Below are 18,333 nucleotides of genomic sequence, written 5' to 3'. Positions count from 1 at the left end.
CGCTTCGTCACTACGTGCACTGCACACCACAGTAGTAATCAAGTTTCGTCACAAAAGTGAATATAAGAGCTTTTGTTTTTGGCCTTAACATTTATACTGGATACTGCTCCCTAATTTATGCCTCTTGTTCAATGGCAGCTATCCGTGGCTAAATGCATTGTAATTCCCCGATCGCATTAACTTTTTGCCTAATTATTGCTCATCTCTACCATCTCGGCCGTCTGATGCCCTCGAACGCCTGACCCCCTGACCCTTGAACCACGAGCTCCCGGAGCGCCCAGCGAAACTAATTAGACGTGGCGTGTTTCGGCTGCCTCCCTTCGATATCCACCCCATGTTAATGCGTTGAGTGTGTGCGTCTGTTTAACTTATTGCTGTCTATTTAAATTGCAATTTGTCAATACGCGTGTGTGTTGTAGTTACCGCACGCCCATCTGAGGCCACCTCCTTGTTTTTCCTCACAGTTTTCCCTTTGCACTAGCAAAAATCGTAGCTTGGACTCAAGAAACATATTATCTTTAATATTACTAATGCAAGTGCTTAGCTGAGAAACTTAGAAGCAAGCTGAGCAAATTAGTTTCGTTGCTGTTAATAAGTCGACTTAAATTAAGTAATATTATAAAACTATTGGACCTACAAAATATTTAATTATTGTTGCCCATAATATTCGTTTCTTAACTTTCCAATGCCTATTTTTCCTCGTGTAGACAGTCTTACAATTAAACTTCTTGTGCACTCATTAACAGCACATAACGTTGGCCCAGCCCGAGTCCAGGCTGAATTTGCTAAACTTGGCAGACATCGTAGCTCCAGTTTAACCGACCCTCTGAGCCGCCCCCCCTCCCCAAGAACTCCCCTTGGCCAGAAATGCGACTACTTCCTGTGGACCCCCTGCGAAGGTCCTTTTCCCCACGCCTTTGACTTTGACGTCTTCGCTGGATTCTCTAGGTTGCTGCTGGTTCCTGGTTCGTTTTTTGTGTGTTTCTTTTTTTATTTACATCTGCTTGTTTGTTCAAAGCGGAAAATTAATTCCATCTTGGCTTGTTTCCGTTTATCTTGAAAAAGTATTTCGTCGTCTTTTCGCTTTATACCGTAGTCCACCCCGCCCCTTCAACGCCGCCCCATTTTGTTTTACTTTTATTTTCGACAGCCTGCTGACCAGCTGAAAACTGCTTTTCCTACTTTATATTTGAGTGTGGAGCCGGGGCCAGGGACTATTTACTTCATCTACTCGTTCTGGGCAGACTTTTCGGGTGCTTTCTTGGTGCCCTATAGAAGGGAAGGGTATCTGCGGTTGGTTGGGCCGGAGCAGGGATTACTTTGATATTATTTCAAGCCAGAAATACAATACGGTGTCTGAAAATTGTAATAGTCTTAGACCAGCATATTTATCAATGGATCACAATTAAATGATTGAATATAATAACAGGTATTTTTGTTAAGTATAAATAATATATTATTATGGTAATTTGGCTTCAAATGCAACATTTATGTGGCATTGATATAATATGTAGAATAAACCCTAGTTTATCTTGCGTGAATATAATATATTATCTGGAAACTAGTGCGATTATGCAAACACGATTTGACTTACTCCCGCAGGACTGTGGACTTCACATATTTATACAGAGGCTACAATCTCTATAACCATTTTCCCAGTAGAGCATACCGAGTTCCGCGTCCAATGACCATTCGTGTTTGGCTTTCCACTTTTGTTTTGTTTTGTTTTGCTTCGGCTGTTTGCCTTGGGTGGGCGATGGGTGTGGCGTGGGCGGTAGATCCTTGGCCCCGCTCACTTCCTGTCGCTCCGGCCATCGTGGCGTGAAACTAGCGCGTCGCCCACCACACGTACATTAAATTAAAAATTAATTTACAAAAATAAACAGAGTTATGCCAGAGGAAGCGTCTCCACAGCGATACCGACCATAAGAAGCTAATACTAATGCTGCTTCATTTGATTCAATTACCGGAAGCAGTCCGTCCAATCCGTCTGTCCGTCCGTCCGTCTCTCTGTCCGTCTGTCCGTCCGGCGGAACGGAGCGAAGCGGATCGGATCGGAACGGCCGGACTCTGACGCTCCACGGAAATTTTCGTGTTTGTCTTGGACACGCGGCAGGAAGTTGGCTGGCTACCCAGCAATCTGAGTATCTGGGCATCTGGGCATCCATCCTGCTCCAAGGACTTGTCGTAATTACCGCACAAGACAAATAGAAAATGGCGCAAAAACGAGAAATTAATCAACGCTTGGCGCCCTGGCCCACTGCCACTCGATATAGATATACATATATAGTCCTGTTCCATCCATCCATCTATTCAACCTGATTGCGATTTGATGTGAAGCGCTTGGCAAATATGACAGTGCACAAAATGTCGAGTGATGGCTGTTTGAAATTAAAATGTAAAGTGTGAATTCCACATTCCACGGTGAGGAGTCGCTCCATGTGTGGCATATTTTCGAAACTTTGGAAAGAAAAATAAATTTTCTGTTAGAAAAGAACAGAAGGGTAAAACAAGAAAAAAGAAAATGATAGTTTGGTTATCGTTTGATTTAAATGTATTTTCTATAAATTTAGTAATTGATTGAAACCATGACTATTTATTGAACTATGATTAAATTTAATAGATGAAAATTTGTTTATTTCCTATTTAATATTATTTTGCTAAGCAATAAAGGTAATGAATATTGTCACAGAGTGTTCGTCGATTTAACTTTATTTACTTACATATATATATTACATATTTATTTTTATCACATTTAATAAAAGCAGATATTGTGTTGTCTATAAGAATGCGTTTAATTTTCTATTTTTCCTGAATGAAATCCGAAGTAGATGTACAACTAGTCAATTTCTTCCTGTACTGTGTAATATTCAGAAACATTTGTGTTGCTACTATTCATTAGCAGCTTAACTTGTAAGCTAGATTCCTTACAAGACTGCTTTCCATAATGGTTTAATTTGCACTTGAAAGGGTTAATTAGAGTTCGACTTTAGTTTGGAATGTAGGCACTTCCGGGGCCTTTGTTGCCAAGGGCTCTCCTTGATTTCCTGGATTGATGATGGACCAGCATAATGGATCTGCCCCGCGAAGGGGCATTATAATTTAAAACTACTTCTTTGGCAATCCGGCCACCACCTCTTCGCCCCTTTTCGCCCCTTTTGGCCCCTTTTCCGACGCCTCTGCCCCTTCTGCGCTGGGGGACATCCTGGTGGGGCACATTTGTTCGGCGGCATGTGAAAATTGATTGCTGTTGTTCATAGCTGCGGGATATGGCCAAAGTTTTTAAGTTCCCAATGCCTGTCCCCCGGTTCTGGAAAAGCGCCGTCCCACGCCACGCCCACTTATTTCCCCAACCAGCCCCGGCTTTCCGCTTTTCGGTTGTTGTTTGGGCGCTGAAAAGCTGAAAACAATGCGAATTTTCCTCGCGGGTCTGCCGTCGCCTTGGACCGAGTTTACTCCTCCTTCTGGGCCGCTTTTTTTTCTGCTCGTTGTATTATTAAGAAAGTTTTATATTTTTTTGTCGGTTTGGGGTTGGAGTATATTTACATTTGGCAGTTGGCTGCGTTAAGCGGCTTGCGTTGCTAGGGAAATTCCGGGAAAGCAGGGGAAACTGGCCGGGAAAACATCTCGGACGAACGCTGGTCAGAAAATTCTCTTGCTGCTGGTGCTGAAATTTTTAATACTCTGTTACCTTGTCGTGCAGACAATTTGATGCCAATGGGAATATGAGTTTTCCCTCTACTTCTCCCAAGCTATTTTTTCTCGGTTTTTTCGTTTTTTTGGCTGTGCAGCTATAAAATCCCATATATATTTATATGTATGATGCCGAGTGTGAGCCGGGTTCGTGTAGCTTTATAATTAAGGAAAGACGAGGCGAAAACAAAAGAATAATAGCAAAATAAGAGCTTGGCAACCGTTGGCAAGAGATTGCACCCATGGAGAGCCTGTTGATATGGTTCACCTTTAAATACTCCGAGGGTCAAGTGTGCAAACTAAAATGAAAAATGAAAATTCGGTGAAATTTAGATAGATGCGAGTTGAGTACTTTGGCATACTTTAGCGTAAGTGTTGAGATGTATTTATATAAAGCAAATTAATTTGGCAGGGCAATTCAATTGCAAGCAGACACATAATATATATTCCTCTGCTAAGTTATGGTATAAAGTATACATAATCTCGGTCAGGATCACTAGCCGAGTAACTATAGCATTCTTTTTTGTTTTTTACACGACTTGGTCAATTATAGAAACAAATAATTTGCGTGCAACTTACAATTTATTTACGTAAACATCCCCCATTTTCGTTTTATTTCAGTAAAAGCCGATTGAATTTGTGCAACGCTACTAATTGCCAAAGAAGTGTCAGCATTCAATTATACCGCTGAAGCGCCCGCATCCTTAGTTGCATATTAAAACTGGCAAATTGAAATTGCAATTATGCAATATCTACATCAGCCATTGGATAAATTAAAAGCGATAGCCCCGACGAAAAGGCTAACCCATTAACCCACTCGTGAGCAAGGTCAGCTAAGCAATTAAAAGCGAAAACGGGCTGTGCATAAATGTAACATAATAACGCAGACATTGTGGCTTTTAATGCCGACCACCCAGCAGCCACCCTCTTAGTTTGACCCCAGAAAAGCCATAACTTTTATGGCACGCACGCAGTTTTTATCCCAGTCGATCTGCACAACGAAATGCCATCAAACGCCTCCACTCCAACTGCCAGCCAACACCTGCCGTCAAAGTCAGCCATGTAAATACCCGTGTTTAAAAAAATAATAATAAAAAAGGTCGAGGTTTGTGCCGTGTTTGACTTCTGCCTTTATGTGCATGCAAACGCATAATCAAGCGTGAAGCGCAGACAACCCGCTCCAGGAGCATTCAGTCCCAGCAGATATATGATGGTGTGTGTTATATATAATAGTACGTCGGGGTAGTACGCATCCCCGATGTCCTCCTCCTTATCCTGCTTACATTTAATTTCACCTTCAGCCACCGAATCCGAACCGCCAAGACGTCGCGTCGCCTGCCAACCAAACCAGCCAGCCCTTTGCTGCTCCTCTTTTTCTTTATAATGTTCCTTTTGGGGGGCACATACCCTGCCAAGGGGTTGTATCCGGTTTTTTAGAACTAGCAATACAATTATTTATCTGCTAATGCGCTCACATGATGGCATCTTCTTGATATTCCTATTATAACTGAACAAGTCTTGATTGGATATATCTTGGAGTTTCTGTTGTAACCTATTTAAAGATGCATTATTTCTACGAGGCGCCCTTGGCCAGCAAGGATATCAAAGTGTCGGCCATCGCAGATAATATTTCGCTTATGTCCTTCCTTTTGGGGGTTCCTTGTTGTCGTCTGTGCATTTGACAGGAAAAATTAGTTGGCTACGAAAAGTTTTGGCCTCGCCGTCGCACATATACAAACGTGACTTCCTTGCGACGTGAGAGCGTGTGTGTGTGTGGGTGTGTGTGCTCTATCGCATGCCTCGTCCTTTTCGTCCTGGCAGTTGTAAAATTTCTGCTAACGAAAAACCATAAACAGGTGTTGTTTGTTGTTGACGTTGCATGTGGCCTGCCGCACAATCTGTTCTATTCGTATGTCTGTTTTCTACATAATCCGCTCGCCAAGGCTGATCCTGTTTGGTCCTGCCAAGGACACCCTTCTCCGCCCTCACCCACTCCAATCGGCAGTGCTTCGCAACTGTTCCGGGCACTGAAAGTTATTAAACTTAATGCAGTTTAATTGACCTTTTTGGGGGGCCAAAACTTTTGCACCGTCTGCTGCTGGCGTTTCAGCACGAAATGGGCAAAGACGATGGAAATGGGAAATGGGAAAACGGCGAAGGACAAACACTCGCCTTCGCATTATTGCTTTTAATTACGGCTTAAACCTATTGACTGGAAATTTTAATATGTTATTTATTTACAATTAACGCCCCAGCAAATGCTTTCGTGTACAACTGGGCGTATGATTTATGGCATTCTCGGCCCCCAGCAATTGTAACTATTGTTGAATGCAATTTCCTTTTGTTTGCGATTGTAAATATATACATATGTACATATAAAATTGTGCGTGTAACAGTTGCCTCTCGTAAATTACAGGTTTAAGGATTTTGGGCGGGGGTTGTGTGTCACTTTTAAAAGCCAAAATCTTTGGTCGAAGGGGTTTTTGGGGTCGGATTGAAGCCGAAATGAAAATGAAATTATTTATGATTCTCATTTGATGTGACAGCTTTTGGCCAACACGCCCTGTGCACCGAAAATGGGCTTTATGATGAGGCCAAGCGGAATCACAAAATGGGTGTAGTTCGGCAGGGTGTATAGGCTGTGTGGTTGATAAATTTGCACATAATATTTGGGTTTTATTACTAATTAGGAAGCACTTCTCCAATAGAAATCGGATGAAAGTGAATAAAACTATAGCCGTTGTTCACATTGTGTTTTAACTGCTGCTTTTCATCCTTGCACCAAAATTATAATTTATTATGTATGTAGCATATATATATTATATATGTACATATATATCGCTGGTTTTTATTATTTGCAAGTGTATTCTAATTCAGATTTGTAACATTAAGCTTTCATTGTTTCTATTTAAACTATTTTATTTAGTTACTATTCTGATGACTGAAAAGCAACAAAAGCCGGCAATGAAATGTTTAACAATTTATTTAATTTATGAGGGATGCACCAAAGTCTTGAATTACAGATAATCAACTTAACAATATAGCGTATTTTATTCCAAGAATATATTTAATCATATTTATTCAATACTTTATGTGGCATATATGTAAATGGGTTGTTTATTTTTGCTTAAGCTATTTATAGTCCTACATCTGGCAGTTTATTTCGCGTTCCAGCTTTCCATAATTACCCCGACTTTCCTGAAGTGCCACTGAAATTTGTTTTATAGTTTGTCCTTTAACCCTTGCAGCATCTTGCAATGCTTTCAGTTCTCCGAAGACTATATATCCCTGTTTCTTCTGCACAAACTCACTCACATATTTTTATTTGTTAATTACTTAGTCGCCTTGTTGGTAGAGGACGAGACTGTAAGTTCATACTCGGAAAAGCTGCAGTAATCAGCATATAGTTTTTATTTATATATAGTCGCTAATGGAACCCCGAACTGAGTGTTGCCTATGTGCAGACTGCTGACTGAGTTGGCTAAAATCGGAATGAACCGATCGACCACCACGTATTCCCTTACATTTTGTGTGCACAAAGTAGGTTGGGATATATTAGTACATGTTTCGTGGCAGAAACTTCTTATAATACACAAGCCGCTCCCGGGATAGGTTCAATTCAATATCATAAAATAAATACATGACCTTTTTCGATCATGCAAGAGGCGACCTCTTTCAAGCTGGTTCTTCTCGGAGACGGAGGAACTGGGAAAACCACATTTGTCAAGCGACACGTGACCGGCGAGTTCGAGAGGAGATACATTGCGACCCTGGGTGTGGAGGTCTACCCAATACTCTTCCACACCAGCCGAGGAGTGTACCGCTTCGATGTTTGGGACACTGCCGGTCAGGAGAGGTTCGGTGGCCTGCGGGATGGGTATTACGTCCAAGGCCAATGTGCCATAATAATGTTCGACGTTTGCTCGAGAATCACCTACAGGAATGTGGCACGTTGGCACCGCGTCTTGGTGAGGGTATGCGGCAATATTCCGATTGTTTTGTGTGGAAACAAGGTGGACATCAAGCATCGGAAGGTTAGGCCCAGGCGCATTGACTTTCATCGTAAGAAAAACCTCCACTACATTGAAATTTCCGCAAAGTCGAACTACAACTATGAGAGTCCCTTCGTCTATCTGTTGCGAAAATTGGTTGATGATCCCAGCTTGCAATTGGTCCAGGACCCCGCTCCAAAGCCCCCAGAAGTGGTTTTCACCGACGAGGTGCGCCGTCAAGTGGAGAGCGGGTTAATGGAGGCCAGCTTTTATCCTCTGCCCACTTATAACGATGATGATGATCTGTAAAGTTCTCGATTATTGTTCTTTCAAAATTCATGAGTTCTTGCGTCACAATTTCCCCCTTCTGCGTTAAACTTCGCTCACTTTTATGTCCATGATTTTTTAAATTTCTCTGCTGGTATTATGAAGATAACTATTTATTATAATGCACATATGTACACATTTCTGATATTTAACGGTGTATTTCTGAATGAATACTAAACACTGGGCGGGATGTAAGTTAAAGTTCATTTTACTGTTTTAACGTAAATACCTTTATTATGTCCGTGCATTGTTCTGCTGCAAATTGAGGGATCCTGGCCAATTTCGGGCGCCCCAAATGAACCGCTCCGTCAGTGGAGATCCTTATTAAGGCCCGCTCCGCAGCCATCTGCCTCGCCCCACCCATACCAGTGCACATAAGCGCTTAATGAGTATAAATGAGCTTGATTGCATATTCCAAGGCGCTGGCGGACCTACCCTTGTGCGTGTGTGTGTGCGAGCTGTTTTTTAATAGCCTGCATATGGCGTTGTAAAAGTTTTCATTACACAAACAGCAGCAGTGGCAGCAACTACAATTTACCGGCAACAAGAGCAGCAACAACAGCAGGGGCAGTAGCAGCAGCAGCAGCAGCAGCGGCAGCAGCAACAACAACTTATTGGCCTGACTTTTAAGCGCATTTAACACACGGCGTATGCGTAATGTGCTGGCAGAGCCAGAAAGCGGGAGGCTGGCAGTCAAATTGAATACAGTTGCTCGTAAAATGCTTAAGCACCTGCACACAGCAACGGCAGCAACAATTACAGCAACAGCAGCTGAAAAGGGGGACAGCACAAGGACTTCTGCAAGGACCTCACTGAAAATAAAAATATCCTGTATTTCTGATATTAATTGCATAAATATTTTATCGCAATTTTAAATGTTTATTTATTGCCTTTGCACAATAGCTTCAAAAACCTTTCAACCTCTTAAGAATTATGACATTTTAAGTTACACAATAAACATTCGTGTTTTCAAAGCGGATATACCTGTATATGATCACAACAGCTACCTTTTTTTGTGAGTGTACACTTTACGCTAATTTGGCGTTTTACCGTCGAATGATTTTTGAGCATACGCAAGTTACATGCCCATACACACACACGGTCGGGAAATTTTCTGCAAAAAGTTAACAACTTTTTTTCGACTACGGATAGCGGATGCTGTTCCAGTGGAATTTTCTGGGCAAAATTTCATCTGCGGTTGATTTTGATTGTGAAAGGATTTGCCAAATTGCTGTTTGCAACGGTGCGGCACAAAATCAAAGGGATTTTCAATACCAATACATTCATGCGGCAGTAGATCGAAGCCATATATGTGGGTGTATGGTTCAGCTTGTGGTTCGCACAATGGCACCACCCAGCCCCCCCGAAACACCCACACCCCCACTCACCCTCCATTCCCAACGCTTTCTTTTGCCCAACGCCAATGCGTTTAAACAACAGTTTAACAGCAGTTTGCCAGCCTTTTGTTATTGGTGAGGCTTTTGCCTTTTCTCCTCCGCAGCTCTCTGCTTCTTTCGCTGCATTTGCCGCCTTTGGTGGGCGGGAAATTGGGGAAAACTGGGGAAGGTGGGTGGCCATAGTTGCTGCTCGATTTATGGAAATGGCGCAATATTTTTTTGGGCTCAATAAGATTTTTTCAGTGGCTGTCTAGGGTTACCCAACTTTTGCATATGTGAGCCTAACGAAATGGTATACTTCCTTTGGTGTTGTTTTGGCCATTTTATATTTAAAGCTTAAACAATTTTAAATTTCCTGCCTTGTGCTCTCCATTTTTAGGACTGTGGTTGATATTTGTGGCTTTGACATTTCCACAAGGAATAGAAGATTCGTATTATACAAATGAAAAAGGGACCTGGATAACTTGTTGTGTATATAAATCATAAATATTGTAAAAAAGTATGTATGATAGACACGATGGGTATATTCCAAATAACATTTTGTAATATTTCGTTTAGATGATATGGAATTCCCGAAAAGCATTGACCCTACTTGCGCCGTTCATATTCCGCAATATACAGCCCCTACCATCAGCCAATTGTCCCTCGTTTTATTATTAAAAACCTTTGACTTTGTACCAACAAAATTTGCTTTTAGTCCATTTTCCGCATCCACGCCGCTGGCTATGCAAAAATAATGGAGGGGGAAAAAGATGCGGACCAGGCGAGCGCTCAGCAAAAAGGAATGCAGCCAATAACTTGGCGCTCCATTTTTGCACAATTTTGGGCGCCAAAGGCCAAATAAATAACTTGATATAGCCAAAAACGGGCACAAGAATAGTTAAGCTTTTTCTCCATCCATTCCATCGCGTAATTATGCGAAATGCGGACGCATTAAAAATTAATAACTAAACTGCCTTTGGCAGTATTTGCCATACCGTTGCCCACTCGCCACCGCCTCCGCACTTAGCTAAGTGGGCGTGGCAGTTGCGAAACTAAAAGCATATTTAATAAACTGCAGCAACAATGAGCGGCACTTGGAACAGAGCGAAGCGGATTAAAAGGAACGAACCGTGGAGACGTTGGAGTAAGATGGCTCTCGCAAGCTTATTAAGTATACGCCATGCTGTCCAAATAATAGAAAAAAACGGCGTCGGGAATGTGCATTAAAATAATAAAAAATTAATTAATAAATTAATAAAAAAGGCGAAATAAACCAGCGGAGAGTTATTTTATTATCTAAATGGTATTAAGCTGTTTAAGCCATATATCAGATATTAGGAAAAAACTAAAACAAATTGCTTAGGCGTAAATTAAAATCATGATAAAATTTAAAGTGAGTTATAAAAGGAATTTAGTTTGGCAATAATGCACGTTAAATGCCATATGGAAAATTTTAAAATATTTATTAGGAAGAACAATGAATCAACTGCTAATAAATTGTCTTTGAATATTCCCAAAAATTGTATAAAATATATCCGTTAGTATTTTTAATTTAAAAATGTATTTTTCATTTTCTTGAGCAACCCTTTTTCATTCGTTTGGCTTCTCCCTATTTTGGATTTATTACCGATGTTTTACAAGTATGGTAATTTATAGACGGAGAAAATGGTTTTCCATTAGTTCGCTTCGACAAGCCTTTCTTTAATTAACATGGCTTAAACCACTATTGAATATTCAACTTGTAATTGATTGGATATCGAATGGTGCGTTTATTATTCATAAGCTAGTTTCAAACTAAAGCACTTACCATAACTTTAGAAGACAATTTTTCCGGGAGGCAGGAAAAGTCAAAAGGCGTTATTAATAAATACAGAGTGCCATGGAGGGAGCGAAAGTGGGATAGATAGTGTGGCAGCTGGTTTTCATTCAACATTTTTAAGCTACTTCACAATCCCCCAGCGACTTGGCCCATTTGGGCCAACTAACGCCATTAGCTGGCCCATTGAGCGCTTTGTTGGCTTTCAATAAAAATTTCCATTAAATTGACCCACCCCGCCTCCCTCGGCTCCTTGTGTGCCCCGTTTTGCACCGATTTTCCCCTAGTTTTCCACCACTTTCCCACCCCGCTTCACGTCATTTGCTGCATCGCATAAAACGCGTATGCATATTGCCGACTTGCAACTGCTACTGTTGCGTTTGGCAACTGGGCAGTAAATTTTAACTACTGCCAGGCCGGCAATCCCCTTACCATCCTCGATTTGCCAACCCTTTTCCGCACTTCCCCTAGCTTCTGTTGGACAGATAAATGGCGGCTAGTTTTGCGTTTGCATGGCTAATGGAAATTTGCATCCAGTTGGCGGCTTCCACAAAACTCGCTAAGCGTTTTTTTCCACACCCAGCCCAATCGGCCCCCTTTTTCTAATGAAACATTGGCCGAAGTCGCAGCGGCCTAGAAATGAGCTGCAACAATATCGATGGTCGCTGAGAAATATTATATATGCAGCTGCTGATTAATAATACTTTCGGGTACATCAAGCAGGGGATAACTTATAAAAAAAAATGAAGACTTATATATATTATAATGGTAAAACGTGGGTATTGATGAACATGCATCGTATCTTTTATTCATTGCTCTTACACTGTTTTTAACAGATTGCTTCAATCCTAGAAGTAAATTAGGTTTTTTATAACGCCTGGTGATTTGCTTATGTATCCTTTTGTAGCGCGTTTCCGGATCGATCGAGCCTAACCGATAATCCCTCCTAGTTTCGAGTGCTGCACTAGTTCGCTTTCCCTGTGCCTGTGTTTCGAAATCCATTCGATATGGACTGTTGTTCTGAGAGTGCGCTCCTCTTTCTCACTGTGAGTGCATATAAATCTTAATTATGTACAATGCACATTTTCTAATTGACTGCCCGCACACACACACACATAAGCCGCCGAGCAGACAGGCAGAGACCTAGGCGTATTTTGCATGTGGGCAGGGCTTTTACCTAGGCGGCTCCATTTTACGTATACGTAATGTCAATTATGTAAGAAAAGTTACAGCTTCGAGCGATGCCGTGCGCCAATTTTCTGCGCCGACACAGGGAATACAATTAATGTGTGCACTTTAATTGTGTGTGAAATATCTCAAATGGTATTAAATTAGATTAAAGATATTTTGAAAAATTGTATTGTTGCATTTTTCTACTACTACTTTACTACTAACTACATTACAAAACATAAAATGCCTTTTTTTAATACATACATGCATACATACATGATATATAATATTATTAATAAAAAATGCATTTTTATACTAGTGGTTAATCTTAACCTTAAGTATTATTTAGTTTTAATTAAATATCTTGTTTAAGAAGTGACAAAATGTATCCCTTACCTATAAGCGGTTGGTTTGATTTAGCCCTTGCTAATTGGCACAAATAGTTTCTCGCAGTGTTTTTCGAGCTGAGCATGGGTCGCGTAATTTGTTTACCAGGCGACCACTATTGGAGGTCGACGCTTCGCAAAATGTCCAACCAACTGTTAAATTTACTATTATACGGGCTATTATCCTGGCCATGGCACTTACTCCTTTGGATGCAACGGCTTCTGATGCAGATGCTGCTGCTGCTGCTTCTGCCTTGGCTTTCGACCCTGTCTGCTCCATTAATGGGCGTTTGGCCATAGGCAAATTTTTTGGCAGACAGCGGAGGCATGGTCGGGCGTAAAGTTTATGCGCACATATGAGCTTTTAATTGCAATTTAATGGCCGGTCATTTATTATCTAGCGGCGACGACAACAACAGCAACAAAACGACAACACCGACAGCGAAGGGAAGGCCACATCTCATTGTCCGTGGACTCGGAAACTTTTCACTCTTTCGCCTTATGTAAATTGTACATTGTACACAGGCAAACTGCATGCAGTCCTTTACCGTTCCACTTTTTTTTGACAACGCTGCGTATGCGTTATGTGCTTTGGCCTAACTGGAAAAGTTACTAATGGTCTGTGTTTCTGTTATTGTTTGCCATTTTCAACCAATTTCGAAATGTTATACTCTCTGTTAAATGAATGGAATTTGTTTGCTTGCCCCCGAAATGTGTGTGCTTGTTATACATTTTTTTAATATTTAGGTAAGGCATACATCCAATTTGTTCTGCTCACTTTTTCTTTGATTTTGCTGTTTCTGGTTAAAGGTCTTAAGCCCTTGGCTAATTGTTGCTCTGAAGGAGACAAGTGTAAATTCGAAAATCAAAAAATTATACTAAATGATAAAACATCTAATAAATATGCATAAACATTTTTGTGTAACTGAAAGTTCTCCCTCTTTTTATATATAGTAAAATTGGATTATATTTGGATGTATTACATTTGTTTTGGTTTTTGTCTATTTGGTAGTTCATACAATTAATTCAATTTATAGAAATAATTTTTCACACAATCTCCCTTTAATTTCTATGCCTATTAAATTGTAGTTGCCATTTAAACGAATGCTTTGACACATTTCACACAAATACATTGCACGCACACAGCTGGAACCAAAACAATTCCAAAAATTGATTTCAAATGCGTTCCTTTTTTCGGGGCTTGGGGAGCAGGGAGGCTGGAAAATTTAAATTGGCAGAAACCATAACAATTGACAGTCACATGCCACATACAAGCCATAACACACTCGCATGCGAACGCATTAGCCAAACTATTTCAGTGAGACAAACTTCAAATGACCGCAGTGGAAAACCAAACAAAAACCATCGGACAGCCCAGGAACAATGTTTAAATATTGAATTTTCGCGTTTAGCAGCCAGAAGTGATTTATCTACCCCTCTCGCTCGCAATCTGTGCCCCTTCTCTTTCTGCCAAACAAAAAGGAGCCTAAAATGAACTTTGTCAATTAATTGCTCTGCAATTTTTCGAATGTCGAATGCAAAATGTTGCTTCACAAAATCCAGAACACAAATGCAGTCAGGAAAACCGAAAGTCAGATTGAATTAATATACAATACAAAAAAACAATTATTACTATTAATGCATTACTTTAAAACTTATAATAAATAAAACTTAATTATATTATATTACAACTTTTACTTGATGTATTTTTAAATATTAAAAATAAACATTGAACTTAACTCATTTGCTTTATTTTGGAGAAATGTTAAATATTTTGGAAATATGTGTTTATTTATGCACACGTTGATTTTCAGATCTCAGTGCTTTTTAAATTCAGAGAGTACAATTGCATTGTCTGTGGACTCGTGTGTGTAAATTAGCAATGTAAATACAGCAATTTAAAGTGCCGTACAATAAATATGAATGCAAAAGCGGCGAACAAAAAACAAACGACGATATCAGCGGCAAATAATTGAATTTACCCACAGCCAGTGGAATCCAGGGTTCCGGGGAGGTTTACGGAATTGGAAGGGTGTGGGAATGGGACTCGGAATGGGAGACCTTTGTTGGCCAAGGGCAGAGTACTACCCGCATTCCACACTCACGCACACTCACACACCCCCCCACACACACACAGACAGTCTGACAGACAGACATATTGTATGCCTTTGTACGAATCTAATAAACCGAATCATGTATACATATATGCAAAAATAACTTTGGCTCGACGTGTGCCTGTGATGTTGTGTCTGTGGTTGTGTATTTGCATATGTGTGAGTCCGCCTTATCGGTTACACTAAGCTGCAAGTTTCATTAAGATTTCCCGTTTGAAATATCATATTAAGTTTTTAATTTTTTTTTTTTTTAATTATAATATATATATTTATTGGCACAAGTATGTTGCAAATCTGATTCACATTGCATTACTAATTGTTTTTAATAAGGTTTCTTATGTTTATTTATATTATTTATATTTTATTTATATTATTTATATTAAGAAATGTTGAAACTATTTAAAGTAACTAACCAATCTATTAATTATTCAATTGTAGTGCAAAAAGAAAATAAAAACAATGCCTATATTATTGAATATATTAAATATTCATATTATTTTATTATCATCTATGTATAATAACATTTCTTTCTACACACCTTATATATACTCTTATTCTCTAAGTATTTTCTACTCTGTTCTGCTGCCTAGTCTAAAATGCGAATGAGGCTGTTTTGGCTTGATTATGGCGGCCAATACTCATGAAATATTGAAAAGAGCCCGTCACAGAGACGTGGCTGATCTAGTGATGGGGGTGTCGAGGGGTATACATTGTGTCACGCATACCCCACACCTCCTGGCTCCGGCTGCTCCCCCACATTGATGAATATTGCATGAAGTTGACTTTTGTGCCAGGCCAAAATCACGGCAAAGTGGAGCCTCATCCACCTCAGCGAATCTGCATCCGCATTCCAAGTGCACAGAGGTTGCCATTGTTTGATGTTGGGGTTATGTAACTTTAATTGAAATGTAAACTGCAGACCGCACGCGGATCAAACGATGTAAAACGGTGTTTTAATGTTCTAAAGAACGTGAGCTATTCCCCCACAATGCGACATAATTTCCGTGTTTTACCCATTTTAATTACGCCAAAAAGTCAAATCATCGAATTGGCTGCTCACTTTTTGCAGCTATGTACTGGTCTGGGTGGATTAATTTATTCACGTGTTTATTGTTGTGTTTTTAGCCGGTTATATCGTGCATATCAAATGAGCAGGTGCCAAAGTGTATGGCCACTTAAAATGTATCCAAAAATTGAATGATTGTATGAAACGGCAAAATCGCACGGAAAAGTATGCAAACATTGTTTTTCGTTTTGACAAATATTTTTGGGGGTGCATTAAAAGCAGAAAAGAAGTAGTCGTATCTTGTTTGTTCGATATGCTTCCTTAAGATACTTTTTGTTGCCCATTTTGAGATTAATAGTATACATTTTCGGAATTTACGGAATGTAAAAAAATATACAGTAATGCACAGAAATTTCATCCCGAGCTTTAGGCCTCTTTCAAGCCATAGTCGTAAAGTCGTAATTATATGGACGTCTTTTAAATATCAATGGCTTCTCTTAAAAAAGGCACCGTAAAATTACCATTATATATGATAATCTTAAATCAAAAGACCCATAAACGAAACATTTTTTGCTGCTCTATAAGAATTTATGGTTTTCAAGCGAAGACTGCCACTTGCCATGCGAAGTTCCCACTTTTATCTATAAATTATCCGGACATGCATCTCATACCCCCATACCTCGTTGCCAACTTATCGGGGCTGATCTTCCGCGACTTGAAAATATTTTTATAGTCATCGTCTGCTGTGAGGTTGCCGTTGTGTCTGTGTCACGTTAATTACCCAATAATTTTGCACATGACGCGACGTTTTTTGCGTTGAAATTTTCATAATCATTTTTATTTTTTGTGCTGAGTTACCTCCCCAGACATCTGGGCACTCCCCGCGGAGGGCGTTTCCTTCCCGCTAATGACAGCTTCGCCCCATGAAGTTGTTACTTTGTTTAATGTCTAAGGAATTCCGGGGTACTCACATGCAAAAAGCCAAGTGGGTGGGAAATACGGGTGGGCGGGTTTTGGACGACAAAGGACGTCGGCTGTGGCTTTCCATTTTTGCCTCAATGAGCGGATCAATCAACGTGTCAAATCGTCTTGAAACGATGTGGATGATGCGCACGTGATATCCGCTGGAAAACCGCTTTAACAAATTACCACAGCAGGCAGCATTTTTGGTTAGTTAAATTTTGGGTTCATCTCGTGTTTTTTTTCGTATTTCGTTTTTCGTCGGAGAATCAAAAGAGCAGATATGTCAGAATTCTTTGGGCAATCACGAACGACTTGAGCGCCCTTGATTGACGTTCGATTGAGAATTACCTTAGCCATTGTGTCAATCAAGGTGGGCTCGGGGAAATCGAATTTGTTTTGGCAACATATCAAAATATGCCTAAGACCAGCAGGGAGCAAATTCAATTGAGGTGTCAGTTGGGAAATTTAATTTGCCTGTCGCCTCTCGTTTGGCGAATTTTCATTCCCTTCATCTTCTCGCCGTTTGGCAAATTTTAAAACGTTAATCGCCGAAGTTTTTGTACGTTTTTCACTGTGTTTTCTTTCGGGGACATTGATGAATGGGACATGGACACTGGCTGACGATGGGGCGGGGCTGGGTAGGGGTTCAGATTGGAAAATAAATTGAAAAGTTGCTACGTTAACGTTATTTTGTACTATTTATATATACACACCCGTATAAATAAAAGAGAAGATGGCGTCTGCCGAGTGTTTGCCAAAGCGTAATTGAACGGCTCTGAAAGCGAGTTTAGCTCAGGCTTACAGCTTTAATTAAAGTCCCTAGATTCAATGATATCGAATTTTAGGTGGGTTCACTATCCTTGATTTAATTTCAAAGATTTTGGTTATTACTGGGACATTTGTGAATGGTATTGCGTGCATCATTGTAAAATTACAAGATTTCGGTCTTAGGGGTAGAGCCTATATGTATATTCTAAATTAGGACCACTAACCGCGCCAAGTCCGTTCGTCCGTCCGTCTGTCCGTTTGTTTTTCTGTCCGTATGAACGGGGAGAGCTTGGGAACTATAATACCTAAAGAATGTGTAATTATCATGTTGATTAATTATCAAGTAATTATCAAAATGTCACGCCTACTCTTACGCCAATTAACCACAAAAAGCAGTTAAAATTTTGAAAAAAGACTTTTTTCTTTCCTTTTCCATTGCTTCCTCACCCACATTACACTAATGCCACATTACTGCACTAGCTGAGTAATGGGTATCTGTTAGTCACTTAGCTCGACTGTAGCGTTCTGTTGGATTTTTTCCTACTAAAATGATGTTTTGCAAATCTTCGTTATTGTTCTACTTCAAATTAAATGTTTAATAGCTGTAGTTGTTAGACTGACATAATGTCTCGTATTTTAAGAGAAAGAAATAATAAAAAATTGGACGTATAATCATTTTATAAATGTTTCTATATTCTCCCGCCGTCCCACTAATTTTG

General features: G+C 40.1%; 1 protein-coding gene across 1 annotated transcript; it reads left to right on the top strand.

Moving 5' to 3' along the window:
* The first annotated feature begins 7,271 nt into the window (after positions 1-7,271).
* On the top strand, positions 7,272-8,133 carry LOC122615946 (GTP-binding nuclear protein Ran-like). The gene has a single exon (XM_043791134.1). It carries the CDS (start codon positions 7,350-7,352, stop codon positions 7,992-7,994), a length of 645 nt encoding a protein of 214 aa, XP_043647069.1. The 5' UTR covers positions 7,272-7,349; the 3' UTR covers positions 7,995-8,133.
* The last annotated feature ends 10,200 nt before the right edge of the window (positions 8,134-18,333 follow it).

This window comes from Drosophila teissieri, chromosome 3L, assembly GCF_016746235.2.
Source record: "Drosophila teissieri strain GT53w chromosome 3L, Prin_Dtei_1.1, whole genome shotgun sequence".
Taxonomy (NCBI): Eukaryota; Metazoa; Arthropoda; class Insecta; order Diptera; family Drosophilidae; genus Drosophila; species Drosophila teissieri.
The sequence above is the reverse complement of the archived record's forward strand: the minus strand, read 5'-3'. Positions and strand labels throughout refer to the sequence as shown.